This window comes from Maniola hyperantus, chromosome 13 (assembly GCF_902806685.2).
Source record: "Maniola hyperantus chromosome 13, iAphHyp1.2, whole genome shotgun sequence".
Lineage (NCBI taxonomy): Eukaryota > Metazoa > Arthropoda > Insecta > Lepidoptera > Nymphalidae > Maniola > Maniola hyperantus.
In genome coordinates, this window is record NC_048548.1 from 8,088,674 (window position 1) to 8,105,422 (window position 16,749).

General features: G+C 37.9%; 2 protein-coding genes across 2 annotated transcripts in view; one reads left to right on the forward strand and one right to left on the reverse strand.

Annotated features, from left to right (window-relative positions):
- Positions 1-10,841, reverse strand: part of Nup214 (nuclear pore complex protein Nup214) — a 30,196-nt gene extending 19,355 nt beyond the window's left edge. The window contains exons 1-16 of the mRNA XM_069502448.1: positions 10,635-10,841; positions 10,392-10,530; positions 9,526-9,692; positions 8,279-8,451; positions 7,970-8,181; positions 7,437-7,557; positions 6,809-6,896; positions 5,982-6,084; positions 5,487-5,640; positions 4,924-4,990; positions 4,255-4,399; positions 3,750-3,820; positions 2,739-2,939; positions 1,816-1,982; positions 1,130-1,294; positions 697-879 (exon numbers count right to left, since the gene is read on the reverse strand). Of these exons, the coding sequence (XP_069358549.1) occupies positions 697-879; positions 1,130-1,294; positions 1,816-1,982; positions 2,739-2,939; positions 3,750-3,820; positions 4,255-4,399; positions 4,924-4,990; positions 5,487-5,640; positions 5,982-6,084; positions 6,809-6,896; positions 7,437-7,557; positions 7,970-8,181; positions 8,279-8,451; positions 9,526-9,692; positions 10,392-10,530; positions 10,635-10,673 (2,195 nt within the window). The 5' untranslated portion in view covers positions 10,674-10,841. The remainder of the gene's footprint in view (positions 1-696; positions 880-1,129; positions 1,295-1,815; positions 1,983-2,738; positions 2,940-3,749; positions 3,821-4,254; positions 4,400-4,923; positions 4,991-5,486; positions 5,641-5,981; positions 6,085-6,808; positions 6,897-7,436; positions 7,558-7,969; positions 8,182-8,278; positions 8,452-9,525; positions 9,693-10,391; positions 10,531-10,634) is intronic.
- Positions 10,842-11,380: 539 nt separating this feature from the next.
- PGS1 (Phosphatidylglycerophosphate synthase 1) lies at positions 11,381-16,601 on the forward strand. Its single transcript, XM_034974374.2, has 7 exons — positions 11,381-12,111; positions 12,378-12,533; positions 12,893-13,107; positions 13,521-13,591; positions 14,003-14,098; positions 15,152-15,278; positions 15,925-16,601. Exons 1-7 carry the CDS (start codon positions 11,535-11,537, stop codon positions 16,048-16,050), a joined length of 1,368 nt encoding a protein of 455 aa, XP_034830265.1. The 5' UTR covers positions 11,381-11,534; the 3' UTR covers positions 16,051-16,601.
- The last annotated feature ends 148 nt before the right edge of the window (positions 16,602-16,749 follow it).

Sequence of the window (16,749 nt, forward strand, 5' to 3'; positions counted from 1 at the left end):
CAGTCCTTGCTCTATAAACATGCGTGAAGCAATCGGGTTCAAGTAAAAGACAAAGTGTTGCTCTTACTTTTGTGTCCACTTCTTTCGTTTGTGTACTCGCTTGACCTTCATTCGCTACGACCCACCACCAGCCTTTCAATTCAAGATAGTTCTTTACCTTAAATTTCCAATAGGCAAAGTTTTCTGAGCCTCGCAACTTTTCTATGTGGCCGCACAAACCTGAATTAGACTCATATCTTTCTACCATGATTGAATTTTCAGAGCTTCTAGTTTTAGATGTGAAGGCCCATAACCTATTTATGATCAGGAGGTGGATCGCTCAATAAACTCAATCTTGATAAATACATAAAATATAATTTATTATTTTAACCGAAAGACATTACTTTTTCCAACGATAACGACAACTCATAAGTGACAGACTTACAAATATAGAACGCTTTTTTATTCTTTCTTTACTTTAGATGTAATGAGTTTACATACGAGTATATCACGTTCTAATAGGATCCAGCGGCTCCCTATGACTCGTCTGATGTCGTCCGTCCACCTAGTGGGGGGTCTTCCAACGGCTCAGCGGGTTGCGAAGCTGAAGTGGCAATGGGCAGGGCACATAGTTCGTACAACCGATGTACGTTGAGGTCCCGAGGTGCTGAAATGGCGACCTCGCACAGGAAGACGCAGCGTTGGAAAAATACTTACTTATTCCTAAATGGGGTGCTTCGTAAAAGCGACGTGGATCTGTACATGGGTGCGATGTTACAGTCGTCCATTGTTTTCCTTAGCGTCTTGAGCACTGCCATCTGTCGGCTCAGTATCTCTTGCTGTTTCACCAGAGGTTGGTACACGTCGTCCAGTATGGGGCGCATCATACGAAATCCGGATCTGTGAAAACAAAATACACTGTATATTACTCTCACTGGCGTCGATCCTATGTTTTTCTCACTATATTTAGAGTATCTGAATCTTTTACTTTTTAATATTGCTAACAAAGGACGGAAAATGAATTTGAAATTTAAAGACTCTCAAACAATAGGCTCACAACTGGCACCTGTCTCTATCATTTGTATAGGATAACAGAGAGAGCGCTATACTAACTTCTTACCGCGGATAGAATATAGTAAAGTTTACTTACTTGCCGCGGTACTCATGTATTTCGTACATCTCGTCCCACCTACGTTCGAGAGCTTTTCTCGCGTGGTCGAGTTGCGTTTCCACGTAGTAGGCGAGCTTCTTTACGGACGCTATACGCTTGACGGTCAGGGGATCAGCTTGTGTCCATTCTTGGAGCTCATTAGCACTATAACAACAACGAATAAACATTGTTAAGGTAGGAACATATTATTTGCACCATGCCACCCACACGCATACCAATCGATGGCGATTATTTAAGCAATGTTGACCCAAGTAGGTGACCGAAGGTGAAGGTAACCTCCAAGTCTGCCTGGGTGCATCCAAAAGGAAGAATAACATGGCTAATAATTTCTCTTCGGGGATATTTACTTCGGGAGCGTCGCAGGGTTTTAGTGGGTATTCCGGTTGCCTCTTGGCCGGCGAGTCCCACATACCCTCCCTGACTGGCTGGCACGCTAGCTGACTTGGCTGGTTGACTGGCTGGCTGGCTTCCGGGGGGCGTTGCGTAAACGCATTTCCCAGCGGTGAAAAAAAAGTAGGTGACCGGATTATAATTTTTTTTTTTTTGCTTACCATACCTAATATATTCACAGCCATATCGTCACCAATAGAGCGCGGCGGCCACGTTTTTCCTTTCTCAGATTGTATGCGTAATAATAATTTTCGGTTAAAGTTAAAGCTGCTCACTTGGCGTATGTCCTAGCTTCAGCGATGACTGCGCACGCGCGTACCATTTCCAACTTGAGCTGGACGACTGTTTCCCGCAACTCCTCCACGGAGCAATCCTTCCTCAAGAGCTCCGGGTCCATATCTATGTCTATACGGAGGTTGGCCGATTCGATGTCTTGTTGGAACTGTGTACAAAAATAAATTGATTAAAGAAAATAAAATTTTCATAAACTCTGGCGCAGTTGTCTTATAAGTGGAAAGTCCCGGGTTCGATTTTTGGCAGGGGCAATTTGAGAATTTATAATTTCTAAATTGTTATTCTAGTCTGGTCTATTTAAGGGCCGTGGTTAGTTATCATCCTATCGGCAAAGCCGCCAAGCAATTAAGCGTTCCGGTATGATACCACATAGGAACCGATAATGGATTTAACAAAACTGACATATCCCTTCCAAGATAGCTTGCTTCCATCTTGGAAAGCATTATCACTTACCATCACGTAAGACCACAGGGCTAACTTGTATCAGAATAAAAACATTACAATATTGATTAAGTCTTAATAGAACACTTTGTTCAGACTTAAGACACTGTTAAAACGAGACAGCGTTATTTCACTGGCATATTTGTGTCTCGTTTCAAATGAAACCTAAGTCTGAGCAAAGTCAAAGATATCAAAAAATCTAATTCCTATAGATCTCAGCCTTACATTCAATTGCTCCATGATACCTTCAACATTTTCTCCTGCGCGAGTTTCTTTGACGAGATGCTCTTCAGCTTCTGATTCGTCAAATTTCATGATTTAGGTCAACAGGAAGTACCCTAGGTTTTAATTTCCTTGGCAGACACAACAGATAGACACACAACGAAGTGATCCTGTATGGGTTCCTTTCTTCCTTTTGAGGTAGGGAATACTAAAAAAAGTTACTTCAATTGTTCGTTCATACCTTCAACAGTTTCTCCTGCGCGAGTTTGACGAACTTGTACATCTCCATATTGAAGTCGTTCACTTCTTTGACGAGCATGCTCTTCAGCTTCTGATTCATCTTGGCTTTGTTGATCCTCTCCTGCTCCAGCAGCGCGGCGCTCGCCTCCGCCGCTGCCGCGGCTTGGCTCTTCGGGGCTTGTACCGGTGCTTTCGGTTGAGGCTAGGTTTAAAGAGCTTATTTTTTCAAAAAGAACAAAGGTTCACTTACATGAGAACAATTATTTAAATATAAATAATAAAAATATAGTAGAAAACATAATCTTTACAGTACAGTGATTTTATAAAATAATAATAATAGGGTCTTAGGGTCTAGGGTCCAAGGCCCTATTCAAAAGACATTATATTCTAAGTTACAAAATATTGTTTGACAGTGCTTTTTTAATTTACCTTTAAAAAAGCTTATTTCCACGACGTCGTCCGCGTAGACTACACAAATTTCAAACCCCTATTTTACCCCCTTAGGGATTGGATTTTTTTAAAATCCTTTCTTAGCGGATGCCTATGTCATAATAGCTATCTGCATGCTAAATCCGTCCAGTGGTTTGAGCAGTGTGTTGCTAGATCAGTCAGTCAGTCCGTCAGTCAGCTTTTCCTTTTATATCACTATTTATTTTCACCAAATATGTATTTCGGCAAGTCATTATACAGTATTAGACTGATTGTTATTATATCATCATCGCCAGCGCACTACTGAGTATAACGGGTCTCCTCTCAGAATGAGACCTGTACCTGTAATCTTTATTTTTCCTCTTAATAACTACATGTTTATTAAGAAGAAAAATAAAGATTATTATTTGATTATTTTTTTAGATCATAATTAGATGAATGGTTTTGGCTTCTACCATGCTGGCTAAGTGCGAATTGGCAGATTCGCACACGTTTGAAAACATTATTGGAGAACTCTCAGGCATGCAGGATTTGTTAAACATTTATTTGGGGCTTTATAGATACAATTCAAAAGCTATTTCACCGCGGGACTAGCTGCTTCCGGAGCTGCTGGAGGAGTTGGCTCTTTGATCACTCCAAACCGTGTACTGGATGCTGTGAACAAACATATTTGACTTGATTTATCTGAATATTTAAAAGACAAAGGTGACTGACTGACTGAGCTATCAACTGTTGGACCAATCGGACGGAGACATGCAAGTAGCTAATATGACGTAGACATCCGCTAACGATTTTGAAAATGCAACCCCTAATAGGGGGAAAATGGGGGTTTGAAAGGGAAGTCCACGCGAATGAATACGCGGGCATAAGCTAGTTCTTACGTAAATTAATACAAGGTTTTACTTTGCTTTTGGCGACCTTTCTATGAGCACTGTCGTCAATTGTGTACATTTTTGGATTCGATTCCCAGCAGGGGAAATTTGGAACCTAATAATTTCTTAAATTGTCTATAAGGGTAATTTGTATCCGAATATTTAAGAAGATTCAAGGTTATAATTATTTTTATTCAACGGTGTGTTCCTTCCTACCTGTAGAAAGTCCAGCATTGCTCTGTGTTTGTGGCACGGGCTTCGGTACAACGGGTATGGGTTGTTGGACCGGTATGGGTTGTTGTACGGGCGTCACCTGCGGAGCTTGCACGGGAGGCTGATACTGCGACGGTGGTGGCTGCGGCTGAAATAATCGTTCCAATATCGAGCAAACACGTAAATATGCTTAAGTGCATGTGCAGCGTTGTCGTGAGGTATCGCAGACAAAGTTGAAGAGTCGTCTAAGCATAGTGCATAACTGAGTAGTCTTCTGCGGTAGTGGAGTGGTGGGTGGGGAGGGTGGCAGTTGTCAAAAGTTGACGAGTCACTTTCAGTTACAGTTCTTGCAATTCACGTTTAAGTCGTATCGATATAAGTAAGGTACATTGAATGTGTGCGTTTGCGAGCGCTTGCTCGCGACTGATTGGTATACTTACGCAATGCCCGCGTATCCGACGTAACCACAAGTAAAGTCCACTCGCCTTCGTGAATTGCAAGAACTGTAGCAGGAGCCGGTCGAAAGACGTATCATACATCGATAAGTACCATCGATACCGACTCCCACATCACTATAATACTGTATAGTATAGTTTGAGTTTTTATCTAAAAAAGAATCTGCGCCTCGACTCCACTCTACCGCGTAGGTATGCATGCATCGGTTAAACTTACCTTAGGTTGAGCAACTGGTACGGCCGGAGGTGCTTCAGGTTGCGGCGGCACGTCGTCTGGTATATTTCTACAACAGTGATTAATGCAGTCATTTAAAAATTGTAAAAGCTAGCCACAATTTAAATGGGAGGTGATTCTTTTAAAAAAACTAAAATGCCTTAAAGTAATTTTTTTTTTCAAATATTGTCGAACCTCCTCCTAGCTTTTCGCGTACTTAGTTAAAGGTAAAGAAGAATATTAGTTAAAAAGGCTAATTCTCGAAAAACTGGCGCGTGGTATATTGGTCGTATTCAACCTAATAAATACTCAACTAAACAGAAGTGGAAAAGATGAGCCTATCCCTTGTGCCAAATGTATAAGACAGTCATACTCGTTAAACAAAATACGTAATATCATGATAGACTCTGATAGCACATACCTGTGTTTTGATTGTGTGAGTTTAGGTATTGTTTGCTAATATGTTCGCGGGCATTGCCTCGTCCCTCTGTGATATTTACAGACTTTTTGCAAAGAAATTAGTGGGCAACCCAACTCCTGGTTGGTAGAGTAGTTAATGGTCGTACCTCGTCAAGGCAGCGGCCGGGAGCGCGATCGGTTGTATCGGCGCGCAGATCTGTGGCGCCGATTTGTTCAGGTTGATGATGTTGAATATGGACAGTAGCCCTGTCTGGGACACCACGTGGAGAAGCGGCATCGGTGGAAGCGTCTCGTTTTCTCCTAAACACATTATACACGTTTGCAACACCCCACGTTGCCTACACAAACACTCAATGTTTGTGTAGGCAATCGGATCGTACAATTTTGTGACTAGTAAGAAAGACTAAGGCTGAGATTTATAAAGAGAACTTTGGACTCTGCTCAGACTTAAGTTTCAGTTAAAAAGAGACAGGTTTATGCCAGCGATAAGTCTGAGCAAAGCTAAAGTGCGCTCTACACATTTCAAGCTAAGGTGGCGTGCACTTCATAGATGCAGAAAGGCACCAGTACCCTAAGATTTTGAAAATAAAAAATGTAATAATATTTTATAAGAGAATTTAAATAATACTGTGCAATCTTACCCCAAGGTAACTGATGTATGGCAGCAGTGTCGAAACAAATACCAACCGGATAGTTTTCTTGCTTTTTATCTGTCAAAGGCAATTCGGGCCTTGCCTCATCAGGCTAAAAGAACATAAAAAATTACATAACCAAATATTTGACGGCTTGTCTAAGCACTGCACATTCCTCAATAACTAATTTCCTAGAACTAAACTTGAAGTTCTAATGTGTCTATAAAAATATCACTTGAACAGTCAATTCAAGAGAATAAAACTATGTTTTTATGAGGTGCACTCTGAAGCACTCTAGGTAAATTCTTTAAATGTTGTTTCAATTTTTATAATTTTAATAGTGTTTTACCTACACTTCAAGGAAAGGAAAGCTACTGGATGATATTAACACTCGCTTCAGTACTGAGTGAACATACATATCACAGATTTCGTCACTGGTAGCAAGCGAGCCGTGGCTTAGTGGTCAGAGTGTCGGGCGCGATCCCAGGAGACGCGGGTTCGATTCCTGCCGGTCCGCAATTTTTGATATGTAATTTAAAATTAGTTGTTCCAATTGTATCAAAATTGACCTACAAACAAGTAAGCCATGCCCAAATCCATACAAATATTATAAATGCGAAAGTGTGTCTGTCTATCTGTCTGTCTGCTAGCTTTTCACGGCCCAACAGTTAAACCGATTTTGATGAAATTTGGTACAGAGTTAGCTTACACCCCGGGGAAGGCTACTTTTATACCGTAAAATCAAAGAGTTCCCACGGGATTTTCAAAAAACCTAATTCCACGAGGACGAAGTCGCGGGCATCATCTAGTAATATATAACCTTGTAAAATATATACCTGACACCATTGTACCCAGTTAGCACCGTCGGGTGAAGCTAGTGTAGCTATTTCCATACTGTTTGACGACGATGAAAGTATAATGTTCCTGTAGATAAATATAATTTATTATTTTATCTTTGTGTATTTATTATTTTGTATCAAGCAACCATCTAAGATCTTTGGAAGTGGAAATAGCTTTCTTTCGCCTTAGAAATAGGGGAATTTTGGTCATATTGAAAATTTATAATTTATAAATTAACTAAAGTCTTTTGATGTAGATACTCGTAGATACTCAAATTGGAAATTAATATCAAGTTACGTCAAAAGCAGGTTGGCAATCGCAAGTCCAGCGTTCTTGTATTAGTAAAGATTGGTGGTGTGACCAAGTAAATAGTGTGCTGGTATGCAAAACAAGTAGAATAGAATAGAATTGAATTAATTATTCAAGTAAACTTTTACAAGTGCTTTTGAATCGTCAAAAATTTACCATTGGTTCTGGTACAAATCTCAGCGTGACTTATATATTCTGACCTTCACAGACTTTTGGACTATTTGTTTTGCGATCACTAATATGAAGATTAGAATACAGGTGTAGTCAGCAAGTATAAAAATTAAGCATAATTTATTATTAAAACTATTTTATTACCATTGGGCAAGTCCTTGTAAATAATAGTACCAGGGTCTGTTTGATCCCATGCTATAACAAATATCCTCATAGTTATGACAAAAGGGTTGACCTCCTTTGGGCGTATTCACTACTGTCACAGCTGAAAACACATACAGCATAATATTAATAACCATAATCATAATATCATATATTACACAGCATAGTAATATTTGAATTGTATATCTGTTTTAAAATAAAATAAATAACAAGATTGGAGTCGATTGTGGTAAAATGACAGCTACAACTACAGTAAAATTACATTTTGTATGAAATATGAAAGAAGCAGCGCCGCGTCGTCACCTTGCCCGCGACCGTCGTCTCTAGTATGTTCCGGCCCTTAGACGCACAGTAAAGGGTCGAAAATAGTAGTAGAGTTAGTAATGGAATACCTATAACTTGAGTACCTTGAAGAGAGGAGTGAATCGGAAGAGGTATCTTTTAGGCAACTGCGTTCAAGATCTCATCATGCTTATTTTATTCAAGTGCCAGAAATTATAAACTAAAACACCAACCTGGTCGACTATTATCCACCGCATTTCTATATGCAACAGCAAACTGGTAAGTTGCAATCCAGTAAATAGCCAGTACTTCAACGGGGGCACCTTCAAACAAGTTAGGTGTGGGGACCATTTTCATTGGCGAGAGATCTGGCTTGAATTGGCTGAGGGTGCCATCATTGTTGCCAGTTACAAGCTGCTTGCCTTTTGGACTCCAACATAAGCATCTAAAAATAGCACTACGAAGTAAAAAATACCTGCCAAGTACAATATGATGTATATTGAAGTTGCACAGAAACAAGAATGCTAAACTTATTAACTTACCTTGCATTTGATTGAATCTTTTTCATTTGCATAGTACTGACTTGACTGACAAGTAAAGTGCCATCAAAGAACACAATCCCGATAGTGTCTGGTATGCAAGGGTTCCATTGCAATGCTGACACAAATGTTGAAGGGCTCACGTCGCATTTAATGGATACTGATGGTCTAATTTCCTACATTGACATTGAAATAAATTTTATTAGTACCTATAGAAGGGCTATTTCAAACAAAAATTGTGTTCTATGAAGCTGTCATAATAGGTTACTTGACAATTTTTTAAGTTGGTCTTAAATGGTTAATATTTGTCCTATTATATCAAAAAAATTAACACTATATTTTTTTGCGCCCTAAAAACCGTAAAACTTTAATTTAAAAAAATATTTTTCTTAGACAGGTGAAAACACTGTCGGCCATGTTTGGCCGATAGATTATCTGTGCTCTGACGTCATGCATTTGTAAACAACAGTATAACCCTGTGGTTATACTGTGCTCTGACGTCATGTATTTGTAAACAACAGTATAACCCTGTGGTTATACTGTTGTTTACAAATGCATGACGTCAGAGCACAGATAATCTATCGGCCAAACATGGCCGACAGTGTTTTCACCTGTCTAAGAAAAATATTTTTTTAAATTAAAGTTTTACGGTTTTTAGGGCGCAAAAAAATATAGTGTTAATTTTTTTGATATAATAGGACAAATATTAACCATTTAAGACCAACTTAAAAAAATTGTCAAGTAGCCTATTAGATTAAGTTGTAAGCAAAAAATGTGTTGCAGCCCACAAAAATTTTGTTTGGAATGACCTGTCCTATTATTAGTAGTACTACACAGAAGTGTTGGGAGGGGATACACATACAAGTACAAGTACAGTACGCTGCAGAAAGTAATGTACATCAACCTTTAGAAGGAGATAGCAGATTTGTAGAGCATTGTCTCTGTTGTTGAAACCGACAAAACATCCTATATACATATGAATGCGACGACGCTCTACAATGCTGAAATGTCATTCTAAAGGCTGATGTATATTATTTTCTGCCACATACTGTATTTACTTTCATTTCATCATCCATTCATCAACACCTGGTGAAATGGCAGTCAAGGGCTTGTCATGCAATAAAAATCAAGAAAATATCCATTGATTATAACTTTATAATATTATACACAACCTTATATGTACATATACTTGGAAAAATAACTTATATTTATTTTAATTTAAGCTAATAATACAGCTAAGAAATTCATACCATATTGTGGAAATCCATGCATTTGTAGACAAGGAGCATCTGCCCGCCAACAACAGCCAACCACTCCTCATTGCAATTGACTGCTATGTGTGAAGGCGACACTTGGAGCTTGACCGATAAGTGCTGGGGCTCACATTCCTTATCTATTAACTCCTTGAGATAATACACTGAAACAAAACAACCATTGATTATGCTCAATCTCTATTCACAGGTCTAGACCTGCTATCCCTTTCAATGTTTCTTAAAAGGATAGTTAGTAGCTTAGTTAAAGGTAATTAAGTATATCTATATAATATATATAAAAGGAAAAGCTGACCAGCTGACTGATCTATCAACGTACAGCTCAAACTACTAAACGATCTGGCTGAAATTTGGCATGGAGATAGCTATTATGACATAAATATCTGCTAAGAAAGGATATTCGAAAATTCAACCACCTTAGGTGGTAAAATAAGAGGTTGAAGTTTGTGTAGTCCATGCGGACGAAGTTGCTGGGATAAACTAGTAGGTACATAATCTAGAGCTATTCTATTATCCACATCTTTGTTAAAGTAGCCGGCAAGAAATATTATAGATCAACCTTTAGAACGAGATAGCTGTTTAGTTTAGAGGTTGTCTCCTCTAAACTAAACAGCTATCTCTTTCTAAAGGTTGATGTACAATATTTTCTGCCGCATACTTAAAGTATTTTCAAATTGAAGACTGTAAACTGTATTGGGGTTTTTTTCAAGATTTCAAAATCAGATTTCTTTTCAATTCAGAGTTTAGGGCTCCAAGCTGAACTATTATACTTTACTTACTAGTTTAAGTATATTGGAGGTTTGATGCAACTGATTAATTTGTAGAAGACAACACCTGGAACCTACCTGATAATGTTTTGATGGGTGTAGCTACAAAAACGAATCCATATTTCGAAGTACAGGCCACCAAGTTGTAACCACGATTTGGTAAGGGTTGGTTTGTATTGAATACCTTGATTTTGCGTTGAAGTTTATAAAGCAGACTCTGTAATGAACGAAACGGAGGGTCAACTGATTTTATTACAAAATTTTTAAATATTTATAACGCAAATTCAAGTATAGCAGGAATATTCAAATTTTGGTAAGTACCGGCTCATCAATTGAGTTTGGCCCAAATTGCACTTCCATGACAATGAAGATTTAAACTAAATTTTAGATAATAAAATTTTACACATTTAAAATCAGTTATTTATAACAATATATTGGCTTTATCCATGAAAAAAATTAGAAAATCAAGAAATGTTTTTGTTTCTCTTTACACCTTTTTTTTTAAAAACCACCGACCAGAAAACAAAAACTGATTTTACGGCTCTCCATGGGCTCTCCGCTCTGGGTTCTTTCAGTTTGCACCATATTATTATACTCTTTGGTTTGCACCGTACCACACACCGACCAGAAAAAAAACAGATCACCACAGACCAGATAACCACCACAACCACCGTGACCGTGCGCCGAAGATTTTACGATTTGACAATAGCTAATGTTAAAACGTGTTTAGATAACTCTCTATGAGATAACTACTTATGAAATGAAATGTTATTTGCAAGAAACATTGTATATAAGATGTTAACATTAAATTAATAATTTATTTTACTTATTTTAGTAATTAACTATTTACGAGTTTTATAATGTTTCTTTTTTACTCTGTTTGTGTAAGCTCAATGTAAAATAGAGAAGCAGGAACTGGTTCATTGACTCATTCACATGACACAACTGAACCACAAGCATTACTAAAAAATTCATGACATTCATTGCACTTGATAATCAAAAGGGCTAGAATCCAGAGCCGTAAACCAGTTAAAAAAATAGGGCAACTGGACAAATGTACAGGGAATTGGAAACGTCAGTCAAAAAATAAAATGTTTATATGTTTATAAGCGTTGCACGATGAATAAATATTGCCGAAATTATTAATTTTTAATTAATTCCTTCTTAGTTGACTATGCGATAAAGTTTAAGAGTTGCAACTATTTATTGTACATCACCAAAATGACTTACCGCTTCAAACCAGCGGAACTGCAGCACTTTAACTGGATGTTCAACTTAGCGCCTTGCTTTCCTGTTAGTGCTTCGAAAATAAATATTATAACTGAGCCTTCTAAGTTTTATGATGTACTTTGTGAGAGATTCTGCAATGCAAAGCACAGGATATCTATGGCTAGTTTATACATCGGTACAGGGGATCTAGAGAAGAATTTACTGAAGGTTACGGTGGAGAAAGTTGAGGTTACAAAAGATTTGAATTTTAATGTCCTACTTGACTATCAGCGAGGTACTCGAGGGGTGGTCAACTCGCAAACTTTGTTCCGGCAATTCGTGAACGGAATTTCTAATAGATGCCATTTATCACTGTACCAAACTCCAAGACTCCAGGGTGCTTGGTCTAAAGTCCTCCCATCTCGCTACAATGAGATTGTAGGCCTTCAACATATGAAGTTGTATATAGCTGATGACTCTGTAATATTGAGTGGAGCCAACTGTTCCAATGATTACTTCAACCAAAGGCAGGACAGATACATAGAGATAAAGGATGGTGATTTAACAAATTTTTATTGTGAAATAATAGGTATGAATTCAGTAAGTTATTGTTAAAATATTCAAGTTGATTAATAAATTTCTCTAATTAATAAGATTCTCCATAAAAAGTTTAAATCTGTAAAGATAGACTGATTCTAAAAATGAAACTTTGCATTCTCTTGATTTCTTTTAGTTTAGAAAACCTACCCTGAACCTGACCTGAACCTGACCTGACCTGACCTGTAACCTGAAATAAATGAGGAAAGATAACAATGTTTTATAACGTTTAATGTTTGCAAACACTTACTTTTTCAGATGAGATAGTAAGATATAGCAAGCAAGATGGCAAAGATAGTGAAATTATATCTAAAGGCAAGGATGTGATAGTAACAGAGCTTAGTCAAAATATTGCAAATATCATCAATAGATGGAAAGATAGACAGACTGTAAAGCTGTCAAAATTGGACAAAAGTAAGTGAATATATTTTTTATAAATAAAATTAATATTACCAGATACTAAGAGCAAAAACTTTTTGCACAATTAGGTTGCATTCAACGTGTGCTTCTATGTATATGACGGCAGGACAGTTACTTAGGGTTTGTCTAGTCTCATAGGAGACGTTGTTATCATGACTCATTATTATTGAGGGTAGGTATAGTTGAGGGTAGTCTGTGATATCTATCGTTGTATGCGAGGTTATTGTTAGTACGCACATAGGCTCGGTTAATCTAATATGTTGTGATCCTGACTTAATCATTATCATCATTATCTTTTAAAGGCTTTCAGTCTTTCCTACATATATAAAATAAAATAATCTTGTGTTCCACAGCTGTAGAAAATGATACATGGGTGTTTCCATTATTACAAATGGGGGAATTCAACATAATGCAAGATGAACAGGCAACTAGCAGAATACTGTCATGCGTACCAAGAGGCTCTTACCTTAGACTTGCAACTGGATATTTCAATTTGACTGAGAATTATGCCAAAATTCTACTCAAAGATTGCAAAGCTAGTATTAGTCTTCTTATGGCACATCCAAATGTACGTATGAACTTATGATTAAGCTGCTAATCCATACTAATTATAAATGCAGAAGTTTGTCTGTCTGTCTGTCTGCTAGCTTTTCACTGCCTAACGGTTTAACCAATTTTGATGAAATTTGGTATAGAGGTAGCTTATATACTGAGGAAGGATATAGGCTACTTTTAATCCCAGAAAATGAAAGCGATCGCAGATGAAGTCGCGGGCATCAGCTAGTAAGTTCATAAATTACATAAACAATATAGACAATAATAATCTTTTGCCCTTGACTTGCAAGGAATTTGTCTGTTAGTCTATTATATAAATAGTCATTTAAGTGAAAGCCTATGTAGTTTGTTGTTTGATACACCACAAATAACACAAACAGTAAAAAGTCTTCAAAGTCTAAAACGGTTTTTAAAAATAATTTTAAGGCTAATGGCTTCATGGGTGCGGCAGGACCGGCTGGTGGCATTCCACATGCTTACTCTTTAATAGCACAACAGTAAGTATGCCAAAATCATGTATTTTTTTATTAAATGTTTTATTCGGCTAGGTGATGCCAGTGACTTTGTACAAAAATCCTGTGGGAACTGATTTTCAGGTATAAAAGTAGCCTATCTACTATCTAGTAGTCATCTGAATGCAAGGTCGACAAGCCGACCTGCACAGCCCCCACGCTAACCCAGTGCGGGCGAGCGCGGGAGCCGTGTAGGTTATGGGCGTCCCCCCATACCCCGATTGCCATCTCGACCTGTCGCGGACTATACCTCTGTGGGTATGTCATTAAAATCGGACAAGCCGATTGTAGAAAGGTAACAGACAAACAGCAGTTTTTTTGCATAAATTATAATGTTACTAATTACTATAGATTATTGTTTTGTATTCCAAAAAATTTACCTTTATTTTGTTTTAGGTTTTGGCAAAAAGTAGTAGATTGCAATCAATCAAGTAGGGTACAGATGCTGGAATATGAACGGAAAGGCTGGACATTTCATGCCAAGGGACTTTGGTATGTTGTAATATATTTGGCATTATGTTGTTATCTATACTTCGGTTACCGCAAGACATCATCAAGGTCTGCACCCGGACATAGTCGAAATTACGACACGTACGAAACGAAGCGATTTGCCCCCACGTTTCTAATTTGAACCTGGGATATGGAACAGTTTTCCCCTCCACTATAGGAATCCTGTAGGCAAGCTTCTCTAGCAAATTGATATTTGTTGTTTAAAGTCAAGCAATAAGGTTTGTTTTTCACTGTACCAACCAAGTATACACCACATTTGGTTTTAGTCTGCATTAGGTTGCACTTTTCTGTGTAAACGAATTTTGCTGATGTGACTTATAATAATGGTAGTCTTTCTAAATATATAAAAGGACAAGGTGACTGACTGACTGATCTATCAACGCACAGCTCAAACTACTGGATGGATAGGGCTGAAATTTGGCATGCAAATAGTTATTATGACGTAGGCATTCGCTAAGACAGGATTTTTGAAAATTCAACCCCTAAGGGGGTGAAGTAGGGGTTTGAAATTTGTGTAGTCCACGCGGGCGACTTCGTCCGCGTGGACTATAAACTGGAGCATAAACTAGTACTATATAAATCTCTGTTTTAATGACCAAGTGATTTAGTTTTTTTTTATTTGGGGGAGGAAAATCCAGGCTTCCCGGTATTGCATGAGGTATTGCATCAGGAAGGTGGCTGTTTTTTAGGGTGTGATTCTGCGTTTCTCCCATTCATCATCTTTTCACGTTATTATGATGTTTTTGATTAACTTAGCGTACTTTCCCATTTTCAGTCTCATTAGCTCCATGGGTAAAGGAGTGGACTGAAACCCAAAGGTCGACGGTTCAAACCCCGCCCGTTTTGTTGTACCTACTCCTAGCACAAGCTTGACGTTAAGTTGGAGAGGAAAGGGGAATATTAGTCATTTAACATGGCTAATATTCTTAAAAAAAAAAGAAAAATCGTCCTCATTTTTTATCATTCTGGGTATCAGGTTTTTGTTTGTATTTAGTTAGCCTGCCATGTACAACAAACCATTGTTTTATATTTCAGGTACTATCCGCCCGGCAGTGGGGTTCCGTGGGCGTCGGTAGTAGGCTCAGCAAATTTGGGCGAGCGGTCTGTGCGCAGGGACCTAGAGGCGCAGGCTGCTATATTTACATCATCACTTGATTTACAGGTAACTTCCCTAGGGAACATACTTTTACCACGCTACTAAAAATAATACCAGCAAAGTGTTTTCTGTTCATCTACATTCACTACAGAGCACGGGTCTCCTCTCAGAGTGAGAAGGGTTTTGGCCATAGTCCACCACGCTGGCCAAGTGCGGATTGGCAGACTTCACACACCTTTGAGAACATTATGGAGAACTCTCAAGGATGCAGGTTTCTTCACGATGTTTTCCTTCACCGTTAAAGCTTTGTAGAGCGTTGTCTCTGTCAATCATACCTATGTGACGTTTGGTCGGTCTCAACGACAGAGACACAACGCTCTACGAAACCGATAGCTCTTTCCAAAAGACGATGTACAATATTTCCTGCTGGGTACTGTACACATAGGCCCGTTGAGATATAATCACAGTACATAATGTACTAGCTTCATGGGCCATTGTATTCTTAATCTGAATTCTGAAGCCTTTAAAAGTACAAAAATTTCTTTATTTATCTTTGGAAGTGTCTAGATGGCGTTCGTTTGATTAAAAAAAATATTCAGCCACAAGAGACTGCTTTTTTTCAAAAATTATACGTCTACAAGTTAAGTTTTTGAAATTTGTGCCTTAACGCAAACCGATAAGGTTTATTTTACATCAAAGTTTACCTTTTCAGAATAGACTGCACAACGAATGTTCTCGACTCCACGACTACGCTTCGGAATGCAGTAGTGAGTTGCAGGAAAGACGAACACCTCTTTGGGTGCGAGCCACCGTAGGACTGTTTAGAACTTACTTCTAGGCTATTTGTAGAAAATAAACTTAAAAAACTGGTCAAGTGCGAGTCTGACTCGCACACGAAGGGTTCCGTACTCTAAAGTAAGTACTCCATAAGTCTCTTGACAGACAGGCAGGCAGGCAGACAACGAAGTGATCCTTTAAGGGATCCTTTTTTTCTCTGGAGATACGGAACCCTAAAACGCTTGTTAAAAACAGTATTATGGGAATTAATGTTACTATCATGTTACCATTTTCATACTGATATATGAGATAGGACCTACTGAATTTTGTTTCAATTATAAATATAATGAGTGAAATTCAGTTATGCGCCACCGTAATTAGTGTCACATATAAATTTTGTAATTTTATTACGCCTATCAACTGCACATGCAAATGTGTGCTTTTAAAATCTACGTAGATATTTTGTTGATTGATTAAATAATGTCTTTTCGGGGTCCATTTGTTAGTGACATTTTGTTATTTATTAAGTTTAAAATAATAAATAGTATAGTATGTACCTATGTTGATCACAAATATTAATATTTAAGAATGCAAATAAATTTTCATGTGTCTAATTAATAAGTAGTTTCTCTTATAAAAATTAGAGTCCTTGATGTCTTATAAATCTTTTAGCGATAGACTAGTACCTTTTCTAGGCCCAACCGCTTAACCGATTTTAAAGAAATTTGGTGGAAATCTCTGTATCCAAATTTCATAAAAG

Coding starts and splice junctions, on each gene's coding strand:
- PGS1 (XM_034974374.2), top strand. CDS start 11,535: ATGACTTACCGCTTCAAACCAGCGGAACTGCAGCACTTTAACTGGATG. Junction 12,112..12,377: donor TTTTTATTGTGAAATAATAG/GTATGAATTCAG, acceptor TTACTTTTTCAG/ATGAGATAGTAAGATATAGC. Junction 15,279..15,924: donor CATCATCACTTGATTTACAG/GTAACTTCCCTA, acceptor TTACCTTTTCAG/AATAGACTGCACAACGAATG.